General features: G+C 38.2%; 1 protein-coding gene across 7 annotated transcripts in view; it reads left to right on the top strand.

The window, feature by feature from the left end:
• FER (FER tyrosine kinase) overlaps positions 1–23,450 on the top strand; it is a 477,482-nt gene that overhangs the window by 440,645 nt on the left and 13,387 nt on the right. For all 7 annotated transcript variants that reach the window (XM_049857769.1, XM_049857753.1, XM_049857743.1 and 4 more), the window contains one exon: positions 18,342–18,496. In XM_049857769.1, the coding sequence (XP_049713726.1) occupies positions 18,342–18,496 (155 nt within the window). The remainder of the gene's footprint in view (positions 1–18,341; positions 18,497–23,450) is intronic.

Raw genomic sequence — 23,450 nt, forward strand, 5'->3', positions numbered from 1 at the left:
TGAAATGCATTTGATGTACAGATTTTATTGTGTATGAAGTTGATATTGACGGAAACTAACCAGTAAAAAAAAAATTTGCTGTTGAGTCAATTTCGACTCATGAAGACCATGTGTGTTAGAACAAAACCGTGCTTCTTAGAATTTTCAATGGCGAATTTTTCTGAGGCATCTCTTAGTGGACTCAAACCTCCAACTTTTTGGCTAGCAGCTGAGCGTGTTAACCATTTACACTACCCAGGGACTCCTGACAGAGAATAAAAAAAAGAGACTAGGTTACATGAAAAACATTTAAAATAGCACTTGGCACATTTAAAGAAGTCCATAAATACTATTATCATAAGGAGTGGTTTTCTCGCTGTTTTCGTCTGTTGCTCAGAGTAACTTATTGCATCCAAATGTAACATGTTTTTATTATGAAAAAAAATATAACAAACATTTGCCATTTCAACATCTTTTACACGTACAAGTCAGTGACATTAATTATGTTTAGCATGTTATGCAACCATCCCCGTTATCCGTTTCTAAATTTTTCCATCACCCGCAGCAGAAAACCAGTACCCCTTAAACAATGACTTTCCCTTTCATTCTCCCTCCTGCCCCTTCTAGTCTCTCTACATATTCCTATTTTAGATATTTCATGTAATGAGATCATACAATATTTGTCCTTTTGTGACTCACTTATTTCACTCAATATAATGTTTTCAAGGCTCATCCATGTTATAGTAGGTACAAGTGTAACATTTTAAATTATAGCATTTGTCACTCAGGTAAGTGGCTTCCATTTTTACTTCTCATATTGTCAGAGTGACAGGAGCTGGATATTTTAAAAATCCCCCTTCCAGAAGACTGTTAGGGGTACAGGCTCCTGCCATCGTCAGTACTGAGGCCAGCTTTGAAACCAGGTCCTTGCAGTGCGTTTTATTGCAACCTGGAACTGCTATTGACCTTTAATGTGAGTGCTTACAGCAAAGCTCAGTTTTCTTTTTGAATTATCTCAAGAATTTAGTTTATTTCTGTGAACTGAAGAGATTTAAACATTTACTTTTCATCAATGTGTTTTTAACTTGTCCCTCCATGTTCCTCTGCATTGGACTCTTTATTTTTAAGAGGTTTAGCATTAGATCAATATTTATTAAAAATCTGCCCAGAGATAATCTCTAGAGCTTTGGTATCTCATTTCACAGTGTGGCCCACAGGTGATAGAGAACAGAAACCACTGAGTGAGAGAGATTTATATCTGACTATGCAAATAAATAGCGTACGCATTTCATAAAACTGTAAACTATCCAGATTAATCACAGTAGTTAAATACAAAGACAGGTCTCCTGAGGTTTTTTGAGGCAAATTTAATTCTGAAGTTAAGTGTTACCACTGTGTGTTTGGTTCTGATTTTTCTTTTCAGTATCCATGTTAAGTATAAGTTCACTTTCTTTAGCCGACTATCTAGGAACTTTATTTCTAAAGTAAATAAAAGAATATGTTGGGGTTTGCACTTGCACATGTCCATTTAGAATTCTTTTTAAGGGGTTACCCACAGAAAGGAGTTGAAGGAGCGAAAAGGAGTAAGCACTTCTCTATGTGCAGAGCATGTCCATTTTAAGTAACGGCAGGTGACTTACAGTAACTTACATAAATGGTTCTCATTCAGGGGGATGTGTCAGACAGAGACTTGGTTGTTTCATGTGCCATCCATCTGTTGAGCAGCAGCTTCACTGGGACAAATCACCAAAGGCTTTTTTTTTTCCCCTCTGGAGAACACAGCTCAGTGTAGCATTACTTCAATATAATAGACTCAGTGGTTGAGGCATCCAGATCTCCCCAGGTGGTGTTCCTCTGCTGTTGAGAATGAGGTGACTCTGTTTACAATAAATATACTAGAGCTACTCCTAGATAAAATTTTTGGAAGTTATATTAGCATTGTTTCCCCCACTGAATGTCCCTCATACCCTTAAAATATTCACGCAGTGCCCAAATTGACTTTCCCCACAAAAGCCCACCTTATACATTACCCAGACGTGCTTTCCCCAGCCAGTACCCTGTACTAGTCAATTTTCTCTTTCCCCTTCTTTTTTCCATTATCAGGACATACCTGCCCTGACATTCCATTCTCTTAGAACTTTCAATGACACCTTTTCAAATCTCTGTTCAAATAATTTATGCCCAAATGTGAGTAGGTGGTGATATGTGCCTCCTTCTCCACAAAGTAACACATTTACATTTTTGCAGTGGCTTTAAGTATATGAGGAGACTCAAATACTGAGGCTTCTAAGCACCCTGGCAGGCAGCAGGAGAGCTCTTTCAGGAACAATGAGTCCTTTGGCTCTCACCATATATACCCATCAGGTGTTGGACCAACCAGAGAGGGAAAAAAAATGATGCTGTCAACCCTCACTCCCCACCAGGCCCGCTACTGTACTCACAGAGGCAGCACTTTTGTTTCCACCCTACCAGAAATCTGTGCACTGGAACAGCTTTTCAAAGGAAGAGAAAAGGCAGTTTAATAATAAGACTAATTTTCACAGTTTTGCAGCTAGGGCTTCCTTCTTTTAGAAATAAATGGCCCATTAATAATGGGCACAGAATTTCTGCAGGGGAAAGGCATGTGGTGGTAAAGGAGGTGTGAAAGGGAGACAGGAGGTGAGGAACAGAATGGTGAATGGAAAATTGGGAGTCAAACGAAGGGTGTGCTGAAATGAGAGATGTAGAGAGGTTTTCATATTTACGTCACTTTAGTCAAAGGAAAGATAAGGTAGACTGTGAAGTGAGAAAGAGCAACATCTGAATTGCAGGAGAATCTGGTTGGTCATGTCTTTTTTGCCAAACTCTGATCCTATCACTTGCAGCTGAATAGTGGCCAGTATGTAATGGTCCCCAAGGTGTCAGCTCTATTGCCAAAGACTCCCCACCTTGCCCAACCACAGCTTCCTGGCATGCCCTGTGATACAATTTACAATTCCACTTCTAGTATTGTGTGCAGACGTTTTAAACAAGAAACAAGCAATCCTATTCCCCTTCCATCAGAACATTTATGTATATCGTTTTAAAGACGTAAGGAAAATTTAACTCCTTCAGAAAATGGATTTTTCATATGCTTATTGTATAGGCCATTTTTGTTTTTGTTGTTGTTAAGAATGCTTAAAGTTCACTTCCTTTCTACTTAACGGTAACCAATTTGGGCTCTTCTGTTGTTTAAAATCCAAAAATTGTAGCCATTGACCGTGGATCAAGAGGTGCATAGTTTGATTATATTCCCAAAGAGAATTTCTGGAAATATTGAGAGGCATCATGGCAAGTGTCTGAAATTCCAGACTCTAGGTCCGGACTTTGATCTTCATGAAGATCAAAGACTACAGCCTTTAGTATGGATTACACCTCAACATAAAGAAAAACAGAATCCTCACAACTGGGCCAATAAGCAAAAGGGGAAAATATTGAAGTTGTCAAAGATTTTCTTTTACTTGGATCCACAATAAACCCCCATGGAAGCAGCAGTCAAGAAATCAAAAGACACGTTGTATTGGGCAACTCTTCTGCAAAAGACCTCTTTAAAATGTTAAAAAGCAAAGATGTCACGTTGAGGATTAAGGTGTGCCTGACCTAAACCATAGTATTTTTAATAGCCTCATATGCATGTGAAACTGAACAATGAATAAGGAAGACTGAAAAGGAATTGATGCCTTCAAATTATGGTGTTGGTGAAGAATACTGGACATAACGTGGACTGCCAGAAGAACAAACAGATCTGTTTGGGAAGAAGTACAGCCAGAATGCTCCTTAGAAGTGAGCATAGCAAGACTTCATATGACGTATTTTGGACATATTATCAGGAGGGACCAGTCCCTGGAGAAGGACATCATCCTTGGTAAAGCAGAGGATAAGGGAAAAAGAGGAACCTCAATGACACAGCAGCTGCAACAATGTGCAAAAATATAGCAACTATTGTAAGGATGGCACAGGATCTGGCAGTGTTTTATTCGGTTGTACACAGGGTCACTGTGCATGGGATCTGACTCCACAGCTCCTAACAACAACAGAAGGGCTGGACTGCTGTGTTTCAGCTCTTGCGTTGCCCCACTTAACTTGTTGTCTGTCCGACCTTGGGCAAGTCACTTAAGTCTCTGAGTCTCAGTTTCGTTGCCTATAAAAATGGAGATCATAATTACAGTAATTAGGAGAATTTAGGAACATATGACAAGTGCTTAGAATAGTGCCTGACATAAAAAACTAGCCTGACACATAGCACTATGTAAGTTGTTGCTGTTAAAACTAAATTAAATGACCTTTGTAGTCATATAAAGAGAAATTATCAAATAGTTTATTCCAATTAGGAGAAAAAAAAATGCTGTGATTCTCCAACATATACCTTCTAGGGCTAAAATTCAAGTTTTGCTGTGTTAAGTGTGCAGTTTTATATCTCTCTGTAGCTAACATTTATTGCAAGCCTACTATTTTCCAGTTACAGTGCTAAGCGATTTACGTATTATTTAATCTTCACAACAACCTTATGAGGTGGGTACTATTATTATCCCTATTTTACAGGTAAGAAAACTGAGGTACATAAGTAAATTTCTAAAGATTCAAGTGCTAGTAAATGATAATATAATACTTCAGAATTAGTGCTTTTAACCACTACTGTATAATGCACCCAAAATATGCTTGCAACCACCTACCAAAATATAGATGATTTGGGCAGTAATAAAGCTGATTGCTCTCCTCTATATATAAGAACTTAGTAAGGCAAAGGAAGTCTACTTATTTATTTCCTAACCCCTGGGTTGTAGGTTTAAAAAAAAAAGGTTTTATGCCATGTTTTAATCAGAATAAGGAAGCCTTAGGACTTTAAATAGGCTTTTTCCTCCTAATTGCTAATAGTTATTTTTGGTTCAGTATTATCCAGACACAGTGGGAATCTTTTTTACACCAAAAAAATTTTCCTGAGTCCTTTTCTATGTGAGGGATAAATCCTGACTTTGTGGAATCCTAGCTGCAAGTAGTAAATGATGTTTGGAGTAAAGCAGCATGGTGAAGGAGAACGCTGGCTCGGCCTCATGGTTATTCTGGTTTCCCAGAGTGTTTGCTGTGAGTCAACATCACCACAGAGCAGGATGCCCACTGTTGTGCTTTCCTGATGGTGGAAGAAAATTTGCTCCTCTCCATTGCCTGCTGGTGTTGGATTTCCTACAACTGCTCTCTGTTCTCATTTTACCCTTAATTAGCCTGTCTCACATTATGTATGACTTGTAAGACACCTCTGGTACACACTCAGAAGTTTGACTTTGAATCTTCAAATAAGATTTCTCAGCAGACATAAATGGAACATTTCCATATCTTTTTGGCTGTCAGCATTTGCTGTTACATTCCTCTGCATGTGGTGAGATGCAGCTATTTCTGATACCTCCTGTGAATGACAACCCAAGCCTGGTATGAGAGTTCCCATCTCTGAATTCCTATAGGATTTACGATCTATAAATAACAGGCTCACATTGGCTTGTTCTCCAGCAGTTTCATGTGTGAAGAGGCAGGGAGCACTATTGTGTTTCCTAGAGTGTCTGACTCAGGCCTGGATAATAGCTGAATACAGAAAGAAGTGGGGAAAAGAAGGGAGGGCAATGTATGTCTGCCTTATCTCCCAATTTAGACTGTCATCTTCTCAGCCCAGAGACCATATCTTCTTTCCGATCTCCTTTAATACTTAGAATATTAGCCAAATAGAAAGTACACAGTGCATGCTTATTGCCTGATGGCCCACGGTTTTACTGAAATTCATAGATTGTGCCAAAAAGATTCCATTTCTGTTCATTTGAACTTAATGCAGCCCAAACAAAGTTTCCTAGAAATGTTATTGAAATTTTATTTACCTTGAGTTGAAAAATAAAAAAAAAATCACTAAATTAATTTCTGGTTGGTCCTCATAGAACTGTATCATCATTTCAGAGGACAAACCTATAAGTTGGTGGTACAATGAAGACAGTTATAACAACAGAAGTATACAGAGTCCTGAAGCATAAGTCTTGTTTTGGGGAAAGTACTAAATATGAAATCATGTAAATGACTAAAATGCTGCAGTGAATAAAATCTTATTCTGACCCAGAAGGATGGCATTTGCCCCTGAGGAGTAGTCCGCTGACCCATGGACTAGGGCTGAGAGGTACATGGTGTGGCAGTTCCTCTGGATTGGGGAGGACTGGCTGAGTCAGGAAGAATCTGCAAAACGAATGAACTGAGGTCACCAACAAAAGCTTTCCTTCCTTCCCTTGAATGGCACCAGAATTCACTTGCCTCCCTTTGCACTAGAGTCCTCTACTTCTTACTGATTTTGTAATCTTGGGTATGTTGCAAGCCTCTCTATGCTTCCATTTCCTCATCTATACAGTGGGGGTGGCTCTGCTTACTTTCCCAGGTTGTTAGAAAGTCACCTAAGTAAACTATAAACCATGCCACATAGCACAGCCATTCACAGCTATTAGTCCCCTCCTACCTTCTAAAGACACCATCAGAAGCTTATCCTCAACACCTAGGAGCTTCCTTACCATCTTCTCTGTCCAGCATGCTCCTTACAAACAAAGATGGCAAGACACAAGACTTCTGCTCGCTTACTTTGGACATGTCATCAGGAAAGACCAATCTCTAGAAAAGGACATCAAATTTGGTAAAGTCAGCAAAAATAAGGAAAATCTTCAATGAGATGGACTGACACAATAGCTGCAACAATGGACTCAACAATCAGCATGAAGATGGCACAGGACCGGGCAACGTTTTTTTGTGTTATACATACATAAGGTCTCCACGAGTTGGAGCTGACTCGATGGCACCTAACAGCAAATGCCTAGGATTCTGCCTTGTTCAATTGCCAGTTGAGAGGATGTTTCCCAGTTCCCTGACCATCTCTGTTAGGGGAAAGGGCTGACTGTTGTATGCTTCAGGGAAAAGTACTTGGGTGGTTCTCCCACAGAGATCCCCGGTATTAGATGTACTTCACTTTGTGAGCTAAATATTTAAATACAGAAGAAAAGGATACCAATATTTTAACTTTGGAAATATATCATTTTAAACAAATCGGTGTGCCCTGTTTGTTTTTTTAATATAAATGAATTATTTTAGAAATAAAAAAAAATTGAATTATTTTAGAAATAATGGTACATAGGTAATAAAAAAAAATTGAGCTCTTACTGATGGTAGGCTATGTATATATGAGTTCCTTCAATCCTCACAGGAACTCTGTGACATAGGTACTATTGTTAGTTGTTGTTAGCTGCCATCTAGTTGGTTCCAACTCATAGTGACCCTGTATACAACAGAATGAAATGCTTCCGGGTCCTGCCCTATCCACACAACCATTGCTATGTTTGAACCCATCCTTGCAACCATTATGTCAGTATATCCTGTTGAGGGTCTTCCTATTTTTCACTGATGCTCTATTTTACCAAGCATGATGTCTTTCTCCAGGGACTGGCCCATCCTGATAACAGGTCCAAAGTACATAACCCAAAGTCTTGCCATCCTTGCTTCTAAAGATCATTCTAGTTGTACCTCTACCAAGACAGATTTATTCATTCTTCTGGCACTCTATGTTATAGTCACTATTCTTCCACAACACCATAAATTAAATGCATCAATTCTTCTTTGGTCTTATTCATTGTTAAGCTTTTGCATGCATATGAGGTGAATCAGAATACCATGGCATGGGTCAGGTGCATCTTAGTCCTTAAAGTGACATCTTTGCTTTTTTAACACTTTAAAGAGGTCTTTTGCAGCAGATTTGCCCAGGGCACTACATCATTTCATTTCTTGATTGCTGCTTCATGGGGGCTTATTGTGGATCCAAGTAAAATGAAATCCTTGACAACTTCAGTATTTTCTCTGTTTATAATGATGTTGCTTATTGGTCCAGTTGTGAAGATTTTTATTTTCTCTACATTGAGTTGTAATCCATACTGAAGTCTGTAGTGTTGGATTTTCATCAGTGAGTGCTTCAAGTCCTCTTCACTTTCACCAAGCAAGGTTGTGTCATCCACATATCTCAGCTTGTTAACTAGTCTTCCTCCAATCCTGCTGCCACATTCTTCTTCATATAGTCTAGCTTCTCGGATTATTTCTTCAGTATACAGATTGAATAAGTATGCTAAAAAGATACAACCCTGATGCACACCTTTCCTAATTTTAAAACAGGCAGTATCCCCTTGTTCTGTTCAAATGACTACCTCTTGGTCTGTGTACAGTTTTCGCATGAACACAATTAAGTGTTCTGGAATTCCCATTCTTCACAATATTATCCATAATTTGTTGTGATCAACACAGTCAAATGCATTTACATAGTCGATAAAACTCAGGTAAACATCTTTCTGGTATTCTCTGCGTTCAGCCAAGATCCATCTAACATTAGCAATGATATCCCTCATTCCACATCGTCTTCTGAATCCAGCTTGAATTTCTGTAGTTTACTATGTACTGCTGCAACTGTTTTTGAATGATCTTCAGTAAAATTTTACCTGTGTGTGATATTAATGATATTGTTCAATCATTCCTCCATTCTGTTGGATCACGTTTCTTTGGAATGGACACAAATATGGATCTCTTCCAGTTGGTTGGCCAGGTTGCTGTCTTCCAAGTTTCTGGCATAGGCAAGCTTTCAGCATTACATCTGTTTGCTGAACCATCTCAGTTAGTATTCTGTCAATTCCTGGAGCCTTGTTTTTCGCCAATACCTTCAGTGCAGCTTGGGCTTCTTCCTTCAGAACCATCAGTTTGTGGTCGTATACTACTTCCTGAAATGGCTGAACATCAACCAGTTCTTTTTGGTGCAATGACTCTGTGTATTCCTTCCGTATTCTTTTGATGCTTTCTGCATCTTCCAGTATTTTACCCGTAGAATCCTTCAGTATTACAACTGGAGGCTTGAATTTTTTCTTCAGTTTTTTCAGCTTGAGATGTGCTGAGTCTGTTCTTCCCTTTTGGTTTTCTCTCTCCAGATCTTTGCACATTTCATTATATTTTACTTTGTCTTCTGGACCTGCCCTTTGAAATCTGTCCAGATCTTTTACTTTATCGTTTCTTCCATTCACTTTAGCTACTCTACACTCAAGATCAAGTTTCGGAGTCTCTTCCAACATCCATTTTGGTCTTTTCTTTCTTCTCTGTCTTTTTAATGACCTTTTGCTTTCTCCATGTGTGATATCCTTGATATCATCCCACAACTCATCTGGTTTTTGGTCATTACTTTTCAGTGCATCAAATCTATTCTTGAGATGGTCTCTAAATTCAAGTGGGATATATTCCAGGTCGTACTTTGGCTCTCATGGACATGTTTTAATTTTCTTTAGCTTCAGCTTGAACTTGCATATGAGTAGTTGATGGTCTGTTCCACAGTCAGCCCCTGGCCTTGTACTGACTGATAATATTAAGCTTCTTTGTCATCTCTTTCCACAGATGTAGTAGATTTCATTCCTATGTATTCCATCTGGTGAGGTCCACATATAAAGTCACCATTTATGTTGTTGAAAAAAAGGATTTCCAATGAACGGATCATTGGTCTTGCAAAATTCTATCATGGGTTCTCTTCGTCATTTTCATCACCAAGGCTGTATTTTCCAACAATGATCCTTCTTCTTTCTTTCCAACTTTTGCATTCTGATCATCAGTAATTATCAATGCATCTCAACTGCATGACTGATCAATTTCAGACTGCAGAAGTTGGTAAAATTTTTCAATGTCTTCATCTTTGGCATTAGTGGTTGGTGGGTAAATTTGGTAATAGTCATATTAACTGGTCTTCCTTGTCGGTGTATGGATATTTTCCAATCACTAATAGCATTGTACTTCAGGATAGATCTTGAAATGTTCTTTTTGATGATGGATGCCACACCATTCCTCTTCAATTTGTCATTCCAAGCATAGTAGACCATGTGATTGTTTGACTCAGAATGACCAATGCCAGTCCATTTCAGCTCATTAGTGCCTAGGATATTGATCTTCAAGCATTCCATTTCACTTTTTACAACTTCAGTTTTCCTAGATTCATACTCCATACATCCCATGTCCCAATTAGTAATGGATGTTTGCATCTGTTTCTTCTCATTTTGAGTCATGCCAACAACAGCACTCATCTGCCATTTTGCTGTACTGTGGTGGCTTGTGTGTTGCTGTGATGCTGGAAGCTATGCCACCAGTATTTCAAATACCAGCAGGATTGCATGGTGGACAGATTTCAGCAGAACTTCCAGTCTAAGACAGACTAGGAAGAAAGAGGAAGAAGGAGGTATTATTAGCATTCCCATTTTACAGATGAAGTGACTGATACATAGAAAGGTTATGTAATTTGCTGAAGGTAATGCTCATGAGCATAGAAGCTGTACTTTGTTTTCATAACTTCATTGCAGTGTAATTGAAGTACAATAAACTGCACCTAGGAAGCCCTGGTGGAACACTGGTTAAGCTCTTGGCTGATAGCCAAAAGGTTGGCAGTTTGAACCCACCAGTCACTGCACAGGAGAAAGATGTGGCAGTGTGTTTCAATAAAGATTTACAGCTTTGGAAGTCCTATAAGGTAGTTTGCCTCTGTCCTACAGGGTCATTATGAGTCAAAATCAACTAGATAGCAATGGGTTTGATTTAAACTGTCCATATTTAAAGGGTACAATGTAATCAATCTGACATATGTATATACCCATAAAACTATCACCAGAATCAAGATAATACCCTTAAAAGTTTACTTGTGTCCCTTTGTAATTAATCCTTTTCTCCTTCCCCATCATCAGGCAATCACTGATCTGATTTATGTCACTATAGATTAATTTTTATTTTCTAGAATTTTATATAAATTATACACTGTATACTAATTGGAAAGAGGGCTGGCTTCTTTTATTCATCATAATGATTTGGAGAGTCATCCATGTTATTGAGTATATGGTAGTTCCATGTTATTCCCAAGTAGCATTTCATTTTATGGATATCCCATTATTTGTTTATCCTTTCATCTGTTGATGGACATTTAGATTTGAATTGTTTCTAGTTTTCATCTATTACACATAAAGCTGCTATGAATATTTGCATGCAAGTCTTTGTGTAGACATATATATTTATGTTTCTCTTGGATAGAACCCTATAAGCAGAACAGCAGGGTTGTGTGGTAGGTCTATGTTTAACTCCTTAAGTAACTGCCAACTTATTTTCCAAAGCCATTGTGTAATTTTACATTTCCACTAGGAATGTATGAAAGTTCTAGTTGCTCGATGTCCTCATCAAGACTTGGAATAGTTAGGTTTTATGGATAATATTACAAAGAGTGGAAATTCCAGCACATTTAATTATGCTCATGCAAAACCTATACATAGACAAAGTGGGAGTCATTAGAACAGAAGAGGGGATACTGTGTGGTTTAAAATCAGGAAAGGTATGCAGCAAGGTTGTATCTTTTCATCATACTTATTCAATCTGTATGCTGAGCAAATAATCCGAGAATCTGGACTGTATGAAGAATGCAGCATCAGGATTGGTGGAAGACTCATTAACAACCTACAATATGCAGATGACACAACCTTGCTTGCAGAAAGTGAAGAGAACTTGAAGCACTTACTATTGGAGATCGAAGACTACAGACTGCAGTATGGATTACACCTCAATGTAAAGAAAACAAAAATCTGTACAACTGGACCAATAAGCAACGTCATGATAAACGAAGAAAATATTGAAGTTGTCAAGGATTTCATTTTACTTGGATCCACAATCAATGCCCATGGAAGGAGCAGAGAAGAAATCAAATGACATATTGCATTGGGCAAATCAGCTGCAAAAGACCTCCTTAAAGTGTTGAAAAGCAAAGATGTCACTTTGAGGACTAAGATGCGCCTGACCCAAGCCATGATATTTTCAGTCGCCTCATATGCATGCCAAAGCTGGACAATGAATAAGGAAGACCAAAGAAGAATTGATGCCTTTGAATGATGGTGTTGGCAAAAAATATTGAGTATACCATGGCTTGCCAGAAGAACAAACAAGTCTGTCTTGGAAGAAGTACAGCCAAAATGCTCCTTGGAAGCGAGGCTGGCAAGACTTCGTCTCGCATACTTTGGACATATTATCAGGAGGCACCAGTCCCTGGAAAAGGACACCATGCTTGGTAAAAGAGAGGGTCAGCAAAAAAGAGGAGGAACCTCAATGAGATTAATTGACACAGTGGCTGCAACAATGGGTTCAAACATAGCAACGCTTGTGAGGATGGCTCAGGATAGGGCAGTGTTTCATTCTATTGTACACAGGGATGCTATGAGTCAAAATCGACTAATGGCACCTAACAACAACATGTAGAGGTACCTCATAGGGTTTTAATTTGCATTTCCCTGATAAATAATAATGTTGAGCATCTTTTCATGTATGTATTTTCCTTCCATATATCTTCTTTTGTCAAGTTTCTGTTCACATCTTTTGCTGATTTTCTCACTGGATTGTTAATCATCTATTAGTAAATTGCAGGTCATCTTTATCTTCTTTATATATTCTGCATAGAAGTCCTTTGTCTGATATAGGTGTTGTGAATATTGTCTTTGACTTACTTTTTGTTTTTCAGCCTTGTGTTTTGAAGAGCTGAGTTTTGAATTTTAATGAAGTCCAATTTATCAATTTTTTTTTCTTTTATACTTTGTGCTTTTTGTGTTCTAAGAAATATTTGCCTACCACAAGATTGCAAAGATTTTCTCCTATATCTTATTTCAGAAGTTTTATGGTTTTGGGTTTTACATTTTAGGTACATGATCAATTTCTAATTAATTTTTGTATATGCTGCAGGATATGGATCAAGGTTAATTTATAAGTAGATATAGCTATAAGCCAAAAAACCAAACCTGTTGCTGTCAAGTCGATCCCAACTCATAGCGACCCTATAGGACAGAGTAGGACTACCCCATAGAGTTTCCAAGGAATACCTGGTGGATTCAAACTGCTGACCTTTTGGTTATCAGCCATAGCTTTTAACCATTATGCCACCAGGGCTATAGCTATAGATACAGATCTTTAGATAAGCAATTATCTCAGCATCATTTGTGGAAAAACCTTCCCCTTCATTAAATTGCTTTGTCCCTTTGTTGAAAATCAATTGACCATATGTATGTGGATCTATTTCTGGACCCTCTATTCTGTTTTTGGAGTTATGTATTTATCTTTTCACCAGTAGTAATCCTTATTGCTTACTACTTCTATCCTGAAGTACAACGCTGTCAGTGATAAGAAAATATCCATACGCCTACAAGGAAGACCAGTTAATGCAACTGTTATTCAAATTTACGCACCAAACATTAAGGCCAAAGACGAAGAAAGTGAAGTTTTTATCAGCTTCTGCAGTCTGGAATTGAAAGAACATGCAATCAGGATGCATTGGTAATGACTGATGATTGGAATGGAAAGTTGGAAACGAAGAGGGATTGGTATTTGAAAAATATGGCCTTGGTGATAGAAACAATGCCGGAGATCGAATGATAGAATTTTGCAAGACCAACGACTTCTTCATTGCAAATACCTTTTTTCACCAACATAAACGGCGACTATACACATTAGATCTCTCCAGATGGAACACACAGGAATCAAATTGACAACATTTGTGGAAAGAGACGATGGAAAAGCTCAATATCATCAATCAGAACAAGGCCAGGGGCTGACTGTGGAACAGACAATCAATTGCGCATATACAAGTTCAAGCTGAAACTGAAGAAAATTAGGACAAGTTGACGAGAGCCAAAGTACACCCTTGAGTATATCTCACCTGAATTTAGAGACACTCTTAAGATTTTTTTTTTTTTCCTTAAGATTTGACGCGTTGAACACTAATGACCAAAGACCAGACGAGTTGTGGAATGACATCAAGGATGTCATCCATGAAGAAAGCAAGAGGTCATTGAAAAGACAGGAAAGAAAGAAAAGACCAAGATGGATGTCAGAGGAGACTCTGAAACTTGCTCTCGAATGTCAAGCAGCTAAAGCAAAAGGAAGAAATGACGAAGTAAAAGAACTTAACAGAAGATTTCAAAGGGTGGCTCCAGAAGACAGAGTAAAGTATTATAATGACACGTGCAAAAAGCTGGAGATAGAAAACCAAAAGGGAAGAACGCGCTTGGCATTTCTCAAGGTGAAAGAACTGAAGAAAAAATTCAAGCCTCGAGTTGCAATAGTGAAGGATTCTGTGGGGAAAATATTATACGACACAGTAAGCATCAAAAGAGGATGGAAGGAATACACAGAGTCATTATACCAAAAAGAATTAAATGATGTTCAACCATTTCAAGAGGTAGCATATGATCAGGAACCAATGATAATGAAGGAAGACATCTAAGCTGCACTGAAGGCACTGGCAAAAAACAATGCTCCAGGAATTGAAAGCATATCAATTGAGATGTTTCAGCACACGGATGCAGCCCTGGAAGTGCTCACTTGTCTATGCCAAGAAATATGGAAGACAGTTTCCTGGCCAACCGACTGGAAGAGATCCATATTTATGCCTATTCCCAAGAAAGATGATACAGCCAAACGTGGAAATTATAGAACAATATCATTAATATCACATGCAAGCAAAATTTTGCTGAAGATCATTCAGAAGCAGCTGCAGCAGTATATTGACAGGGAACTGCCAGAAATTCAGGCCAGATTCAGAAGAGCACACGGAACCAGGGATATCATTGCTGATGTCAGAAGGATCCTGGCTAAAAGCAGAGAATACCAGAAAGATGTTTACCTGTGTTTTATTGACTATGCAAAGGCATTCAACTGTGTGGATCATAACAAATTATGGATAACATTTGGAAGAATGGCAATTCCGGAACACTTAATCGTGCTTATGAGGAACCTGTACATAGATCAAGAGGCAGATGTTCAGATAGAACAAAGGGATACTGAGTCAGGAAAGGTTTGCATCAGGGTTGTATTCTTTAACCATACCTATTCAATCTGTATGCTGAGCAAATAATCCAAGAAGCTGGACTATATGAAGAAGAACAGGGCATCATGATTGGAGGAAGACTTATTAACAACCTGCGTTATGCAGATGACACAGCCTTGCTTGCTGAAAGTGAAGAGGGCTTGAAGCACTTACTGATAAAAATCAAAGACCACAGCCTTCAGTATGGATTACACCTGAACATAAAGTAAACAAAAATCCTCACAACTGGACCAATAACCACCATCATGATAAACAGAGAAAAGATTGAAGTTGTCAAGGATTTCATTTTACTTGGATCCACAGTCAAAGCCCATGGAAGCAGCAGTCAAGAAATCAAAAGACGCATTGCTTCGGGCAAATCAGCTGCAAGAGACCTCTTTAAAGTGTTGAAAAGCAAAGATGTCACCCTGAGGACTAAGGTGCACCTGACCCCAGCCATAGTATTTCCAATTGCATCATATACTTGTTAAAGCTAGACAATGAATAAGGAAGACCAAAGAAGAATTGATGCCTTTGAATTGTGGTGTTGGCGAAGAATATTGCATATACCATGGACTGCCAGAAGATGAACAAATCTGTCTTGGAAGAAGTACGACCAGAATGCTTCTTACAAGCAAGGACGGCAAGACCGCATCTTACATCCCTTGGACATATTGTCATGAGGGATCAGGAGGGACATCATGCTTGGTGAAGTAGAGGGTGAGCGGAAAAGAGGAAGACCTCAACGAGATGGATTGACACAGTGGCTTCAACAGTGGGCTCAAGCATAATGATTGTAAGGTTCTATTGTGTTTTGTTCTATTGTGCATAGGGTCACTAGGAGTCAGAATCGACTTGATGGCACCTAACAACAACAACAACCCGTATTGGTAACTTTAACTTTATATTAAGATTTGAGACCAGGCTGGGTAAGTCCTTCAACTTTGTACTTCTTTATTGAAATTGCTTTGATTATTGTAGAAACTTTTCATTTCCATATACATTTTAGAATCAGCTTGTCTAGTTCTACAAAGACATCTAGAATTTTTATTGGGATTGCATTAAATCAATAGATCAATTTGGAAAGAAGTGACATCTTAACAATATTGAGTGTACCTCTTCATACGCATAGAATATCTTTTTATTTATGTATGTATTTATTATTTTTTCTCACCCAAGTTTTGAAGTTCTAAGTGTAGAAGACTTGGATAGTTTTCTTATTTCATTTCTAAGTATTTTGTTCTATTGGTGCTACCCTAAATGGTATTTATCTTATTTTTTAATTGTTTGCCACTACCATATAAGAATATAATTTTTGCATATTAACCTTTTATATTGCAACCTTGCTAAATTCATTTATTCTTGTTTTCATTATGTAAATTTTTTAAGGTTTTCTATGCAGAAAAAATCATAGGTAGATAGGTACAGTTTTAAACTCTCTTGCTTATATCTCATTAGCCATAACTTAAGGTTATGGTTCATGCTGTTTTGTGTTCTAAGAAACCTTTGCCTACTATACCTAACTCTGGGAAGTCTACAATTTGTAGCTTGTTTTTAGCTGGATGGCAGTATATTCAGCTCAAGATCAAGAATCTTTTACTAAAGAAGAGAATAAAATAATATAGCATCTAGCTGTCTCTGCCACACACCCTGAATCTCTTCCTCCCCCAGTATTCCCCATTTCAATGTCAACTCCATTCTTCCAGTTGCTTAGGCTAGAGATCTGGGGATCATCCTTTACTGTCTTTCCCTCCCACTCCACATCTAGCCCTCCAGCAAATCCTATTGATTCTACCTTCAAAATGTATTCTAAATCTGGTTAAAAAAAAAAACAAATCCATTGCTGTAGAGTCGATTCTGACTCATAGTGACCTATAGGACAGAACTGCCCCCTAGGGTTTCCAAGGCTGTGATTTTTATGAAAGCAGACTGCCAAGTCTTTCTTCCCTGGAGGGGCTGGTGGGCTCAAACTGCCGCCCTTTAGGTTGGCAGCCAAGCACTTTAACCACTGTTCCTCCGCCAGGGCTCCTTCTGAATCTACTTTTCACCAATTCCACCACTCTTAGTGTAGCTTATTATTACCCCTTCTTGACTTCTGAAAAAGTCTCCTAACTGGTCTCTCTGGTTCTACCAATCCATTCTTCACATAGTAGCCATATGATCCTTCAAAAACATAAGTCAGATGATGTCACTCCTGTGTGCAGAACTCTGTTAACTCCAGTCCTCTCTGAATAAAATCCAAAGAGCTTAATGTGGCCTAAAAGTTCCTACTTCATTGGTCTTGGCTAACTCTAGTAAATCTGCTGTTATCTCTCTCACTCATTCTACTGCGGCTATATTGGCTCCTTCATGTTCCTTGAATATGCTAAGAATATACCCACTTCAGAGCCTTTTTATCTACTGTTCCCTACCTGGAATCCTTTTCTCCCAGATATTTCCCTGGCCTGCTCCCTAACTTCCTTCAGGTCTTTGATCAAACATCACATTATCAAAGAGGCCTTCCCTAAAAGCTCTATCTAAACTAGGATTCCCTCTTTTAAATCTCTTTCCCTTTATACTGCCTTTTATTTTTTTCTTCTTAATGGTTAGCACACTTATTACACTATATTGTTGTGTGTATATATACACATGTACATATATAAATATATATGAATTTGTTTATTGAGTATCCCGCCCCCCCGCTAGAATTAGAATACAGCTTGTCACATTTGGGGGCAAAAAGAAGCCCAGTATGGCTAGAACATAGTAAATGATGGGGAGAGTGGAACAAGATATGAAGTGGGAAAGAGAAGCAGGAGCCAGATGGTCTTTAGGGTTTTGCCTGTCCCAGAAGCAGTAGAAAAAGAATTGCCAACTTCTCTGGCACCACAGCCCTTTCCCAACCTTTGGGAAGCTCTGGGGCTACACTATCAAAAACAATTGCTACTAGCCACGTATGGCTATTTAAATTTAAATTAATACAGCATAAACAAAATTTAGTTTCTCAGCACCCTAACCATATTGCAAGTGTTCAGTAGCCGCATATGTGGCTAATGGCTACCTTATTGGACAGCACAGATAGAGGACATTCCTTTATCACAGAAAGTTCTGTTGAAGAGTGCTGCTCTAAGAAAGACAGAGAAACAGGAAATGGTGCCAAGTATGCACAGCCTCTTCTCTATGATCTTCTCTTTTAATCTTACAGTCAATATTTTACTATTTAAATGGAAATATATGCTGCCTAGAAGACTTGCATGTGGCCTGTTCCATATGCAAATGTTCTCGTGGATAGTTTTTACCAATGACAGCAAAGATGGGAAAAAAAAGAAGAACTGGTAAATCACAGGCATTCATAACCTTATTACAAATACACTGCAAATGTAAAAATGCAAAATGTGGAAGTCATAAACATGAAAACGGCTTTCAATTTAATAGGTGTTTTCTATGTCTTATTGTAACCTAGGGACCTTGCTGCAAGAAACTGCCTGGTAGGTGAAAATAATCTTCTGAAAATCAGTGACTTTGGAATGTCTCGTCAAGAGGATGGTGGAGTGTATTCATCTTCTGGCTTAAAGCAGATTCCCATTAAATGGACAGCACCGGAAGCTCTTAATTACGGTATGGATAGACTGTTTCTCCTTTTGGTGGTAAAAATGAGCTGTATCAGCATGAAAAATGATCAAGGAAAGTTACAGGGGTAGAACAGAGCCCAATTTAGAATGATCTGAGGATCAACACAAATAAGTGTAACTGTTCATGTATTGGAACTTACACATGAGCAGAAAATTCATTGAAATTTTTTATCAGGTTTCTGTATGTAAGAGTGCTAGATTAAAAAGGTAGATAAGCATTTTAAGGTGTAACTAATCATCTGAGAGAGAAATGTTTTTTCCTTTTTACCAAAAAAAAGAAGATTATTTTTATTTTAATAGTCAGATTATACACAGAGTAAAACCATTGCTTTGGCTCTGGATTGTTTCTTTTGCATAGCTTATAATTGGTCTGTGAACCTCATCTAATATTTGGCTCCTAGACTACTGATTCGATCAGTGCTTTAGAGTTTTTCTCTCTGACAATTGACTTAGTATCTCAGCATCTCAGTCTCTGGAACTTGTATAAATCTTGTGAAGACGGAGATAGGAGTTAAATTTTAAAACAACAGGGATTTTTTTGCACTTGATTTTTATGTGTCATTGTAACTGGAAATAAATACAGCATTATCTGTGGGCGGGGTGAGATGGACCATATCAAGATGGATAACAGCTCAGGAATTTTTGAAAAGACCAGATTGTACTTTCGGTGAAGTTAGAAATTACATTTTCATTAAGGGTAGGAGCATATGAGCCCATGGATTGGTGAACTGATGTAGTATGTTTTGAATAAAACTATAAAATGATGCTCTGTTGATTTAAAACCAAAAATTACTTCATCATGAAAATGAACTTTTGAGGCATTTCTAAAGTTAAAGGCAGATAAAGATTTTGAATGTAATTAGTTCAGTAGTTACTTAGGGCCAATCCAGACACCAGAATCTATTTTGTAAGGATTCTATACACCAGAAACATCATGAAATATATGTGTCGGTAGTTGTCATCATGAGAATTGACTAAGCTACTGTAGTTGATAACAATGAAGTATTTGAACCGAGACTGTACAGATACTAATACTCATCCTTAGTTTGCCTTCCCACGTGCCAGCAAGAGAGCATTTTGTGAGCCTTCAAGTGATCACAAACCAATCCCACTATTCCTCAGAATCTACAGCCAGTAGGCGTCCTGCTATTTTCCATAGAGAATCTTCTTAGGGATGGTTGCGATTACTCTGTGGCTATATTGCTTAAGGAATAATCACAGGTCAAAAGGTAGAATCAGAACACTTTGTATTTACACAGAGGTTTTCTTCATATGACCCAAAACATTTATAAACCCCTTCTTGTTTATTCTTCAAGCGTCCCTGTAAGGGAGCTCTAGCAGGACTTGGGAGGCCCTATAGGCTTACCATTAAAATCCAACTCTCTAGACTTTGTTCTTAACGATGTTTGCCAGATCCTCTACATTATGTTGTCTTTAAAAATCGTCTTACAATTAAGCAATTACCCCAAGTGCAGTTCTACCTCTCACTCACAGTATACTTTAGCTGAATTGCAAGTCTACTAAAGTATTTAAAAATCTAATTTCTAATTCTAGATGCCTCTAACATCTAGACGTAAAACATTTTAAATAATAAGGACTAGTATCAAGATCTTTGATTGACAATGTAGGACAGTTTTTTAGCGATCTTTAATATTAACTTTGTAAAATGCAGAGCAACCTAAATGACAAAGACATTGAGATTTTAGTAGTAGATGAGGAAGAGGTCGTAATCTGAAGTACTTATTACCCAGTCTGTTGAGGGAGTTCCTGAAAAGGTCTGCAGATCTCGTGGAAAAATTATACCTTGAGAAGCTGTTTTAGTTCTCACAGGCCATAATTACTGAAGATTAGCTCTAAATTCTAGCATTTTCTTAAAGCAGAGAAAATATAAATAATTATCTCATGAATGAAAGTCCTTGTTCATTGGTATACTTCTTTCAAGTTTTATATAAATATAGTTATGTAATTGGGGGTGCCAAGAAATATGGAAGATAGCTTCCTGGCAAACCGACTGGAAGAGATCCATATTTATGCCTATTCCCAAGAAAGATAATACAGCTGAATGCGGAAATTATCGAACAATATCATTAATATCACATGCAATCAAAATTTTGCTGAAGATCATTCAAAAGCGGCTGCAGCAGTATATTGACAGGGAACTGCCAGAAATTCAGGCCAGATTCAGAAGAGCACATGGAACCAGGGATATCAGTGCTTATGTCAGAAGGATCCTGGCTAAAAGCAGAGAATACCAGAAAGATGTTTACCTGTGTTTTATTGACTATGCAAAGGCATTCAACTGTGTGGATCATAACAAATTATGGATTACATTTGGAAGAATGGCAATTCCGGAACACTTAATCGTGCTTATGAGGAACCTGTACATAGATCAAGAGGCAGTTGTTCAGATAGAACAAGGGGATACTGAGTCAGGAAAGGTATGTGTCAGGGTTGTATTCTTTAACCATACCTATTCAATCTTTATGCTGAGCAAATACTACAAGAAGCTGGACTATATGAAGAAGAACAGGGCATCATGATTGGAGGATTAATATTAACAACCTGCATCATGCAGATGACACAACCTTGCTTGCTGAAAGTGAAGAGGACTTGAAGCACTTACTAATGAAAATCAAAGACCACAGCCTTCAGTATGGATTACACCTGAACATAAAGTAAACAAAAATCCTCACAACTGGACCAATGAGCAACATCATGATAAATGGAGAAAAGATTGAAGTTGTCAAGGATTTCATTTTACTTGGATCCACAATCAACAGCCATGGAAGCAGCAGTCAAGAAATCAAAAGATGCATTGCATTGGGCAAATCTGCTGCAAAGGACCTCTTCAAAGTGTTGAAGAGCAAAGATGTCACCCTGAAGACTAAGGTGCGCCTGACCCAAGCCATGATATTTTCATTCACATCATATGCATGTGAAAGCTGGACAGTGAATAAGAAAGACCAAAGAAGAACTGACGCCTTTGAATTGTGGTGTTGGCGGAGAATATTAAATATACTATGGACTGCCAAAAAAAAAAAAAAAAAAAAATGGACTGCCAAAAGAACGAACAAATCTGTCTTAGAAGAAGAACAGCCAGAATGCTCCTTAGAGGCAAGGATGGCGAGACTGCCTCTTACGTACTTTGGACATGTTGTCTGGAAGGATCAGTCCCTGGAGAAGGACATCATGCTTGGCAGAGTACAGGGTCAGTGGAAAAGAGGAAGACCATCAACAAGGCGGATTGACACAGTGGCTGCAACAATGAACTCAAGCATAACAACAACTGTAAGGATGGCTCAGGACCGGGCAGTGTTTCATTCTGTTGTGCATAGGGTCGCTATGAGTTGGAACCGACTCGATGGCACCTAACAACAACAACGACAATTGGGAGTGAGCTTTTGCCTCCTTTCCAAGGGCCTTTTCATCCCTATTAATGCTTTTCTTCACTCCTGCCTCAGAGTACATGAAATATTGCCCAAGTCTCCACGAAGTATGCAGTCAGCCTAAGACCTTCAGTCTAAGAAGGCTCTGTGAAACTTTGGCTTAGAGACGTAGAATTAAACATATTTTTACCATTATTTTCTTATTATTGTTGTTATTTAATTTTCAAAAAGATAATACTGATACATAGACTTGGTTTTTTAAAAATCAAGCCATATTAAAGGGCCTACAATGAAATATAATCCCGTCTTCCAACCCTGTCCCTAACCACCCAATTCCCCTTCCCAGAGACGAATACGCTTATCATTTGCTTATATTCCTCTCAGAGATTTCTCAGCCATTTATTTGTATATATGACCCACCTCCTCTTTTTTAACTCAGAATAGTAGCATACTTCATAGGCTGTTCAGCATGTATTACCACCGTCTTTAGTCATTGCTGCTATGAGTCGGAATTGACTCAACGGCACTGGGTTTTTTTAGTCATTGCTGTTACCAAAGGTACTATAGGGAATATAGGATACTGGTCTGTAACCGAGGAATAAAAAGACCTATTCATCAATTATTGAAAAGAAATTTTTTTCATTTGTCACCTGGGAATTATGGGCTAAAGCACCCTCTAATTTAATTACTGTGGTGTAACTGATTCTCAGCTACCCCTATGAAAGGAGCAAGATTTATAGCGAAGAGAGTTCTAGACCACCCATCAGGAACCACTTTTCATAACCAGTTATGTCAGTAACTGTATGAGCTTGGTAAGCCATCTTCTTCTCTGCACCTACATTTCCTGATTTGTAGGGTGAGAGTGATAGTACCTTTTCCTCCTACTAGGGTGTTATGGGAGCCCTGGTGGCATTGTGGTTAAGAGCTCAGCTGCTAACCAAAAATCCACCAGCAGTTCAAATCCACGAGCCGCTCCTTGGAAACTCTATGGGGCAGTTCTACTCTGTCCTGTAGGGTTGCTGCGAGTCAGAATTGACTCAATGGCAATGAGTTTTTAGGCTATTATGAGGATCAAATGAAAGATGGAAAAGTAGCAAAGTTTTGTACTTTGTAACAAAGTAACAATTGTAAGTTACTTGTAGCCCATTAAAATTACCCAGCAAAACCAGGTTCAGTGGTCCAGGTAATAGAGTTAGGTTTTAAGCTTTTACTTCTGAAGTGTGATCTTGGCTTTTATATAACTTGATCTCTGCCCAGATATTATCTTAACCAAAAAATGTATATGGCTCTATTCAACTTATACTTTCTTAAAGAACTAATTAGTCATAACTTATAGCCATTGAATGACTTTCGTGAAAAGTATTAAATTATTGGATGCCAAGCTTGGAAAGAATTGATATGCAGACAAGAAAACTAATCTTTCCACCAAACATCACAATCAATGTCCATAATTACTGCCTTCTAAGAAGGAAGTTAATTCACACAGCTGGAGATGAAAATCAGTAAGTACACTCCAGACTCTGACGTCAGTGTGGTTACCATAGTGCAAGCATA

Source organism: Elephas maximus, chromosome 2 (genome assembly GCF_024166365.1).
Source record: "Elephas maximus indicus isolate mEleMax1 chromosome 2, mEleMax1 primary haplotype, whole genome shotgun sequence".
Taxonomy (NCBI): domain Eukaryota; kingdom Metazoa; phylum Chordata; class Mammalia; order Proboscidea; family Elephantidae; genus Elephas; species Elephas maximus.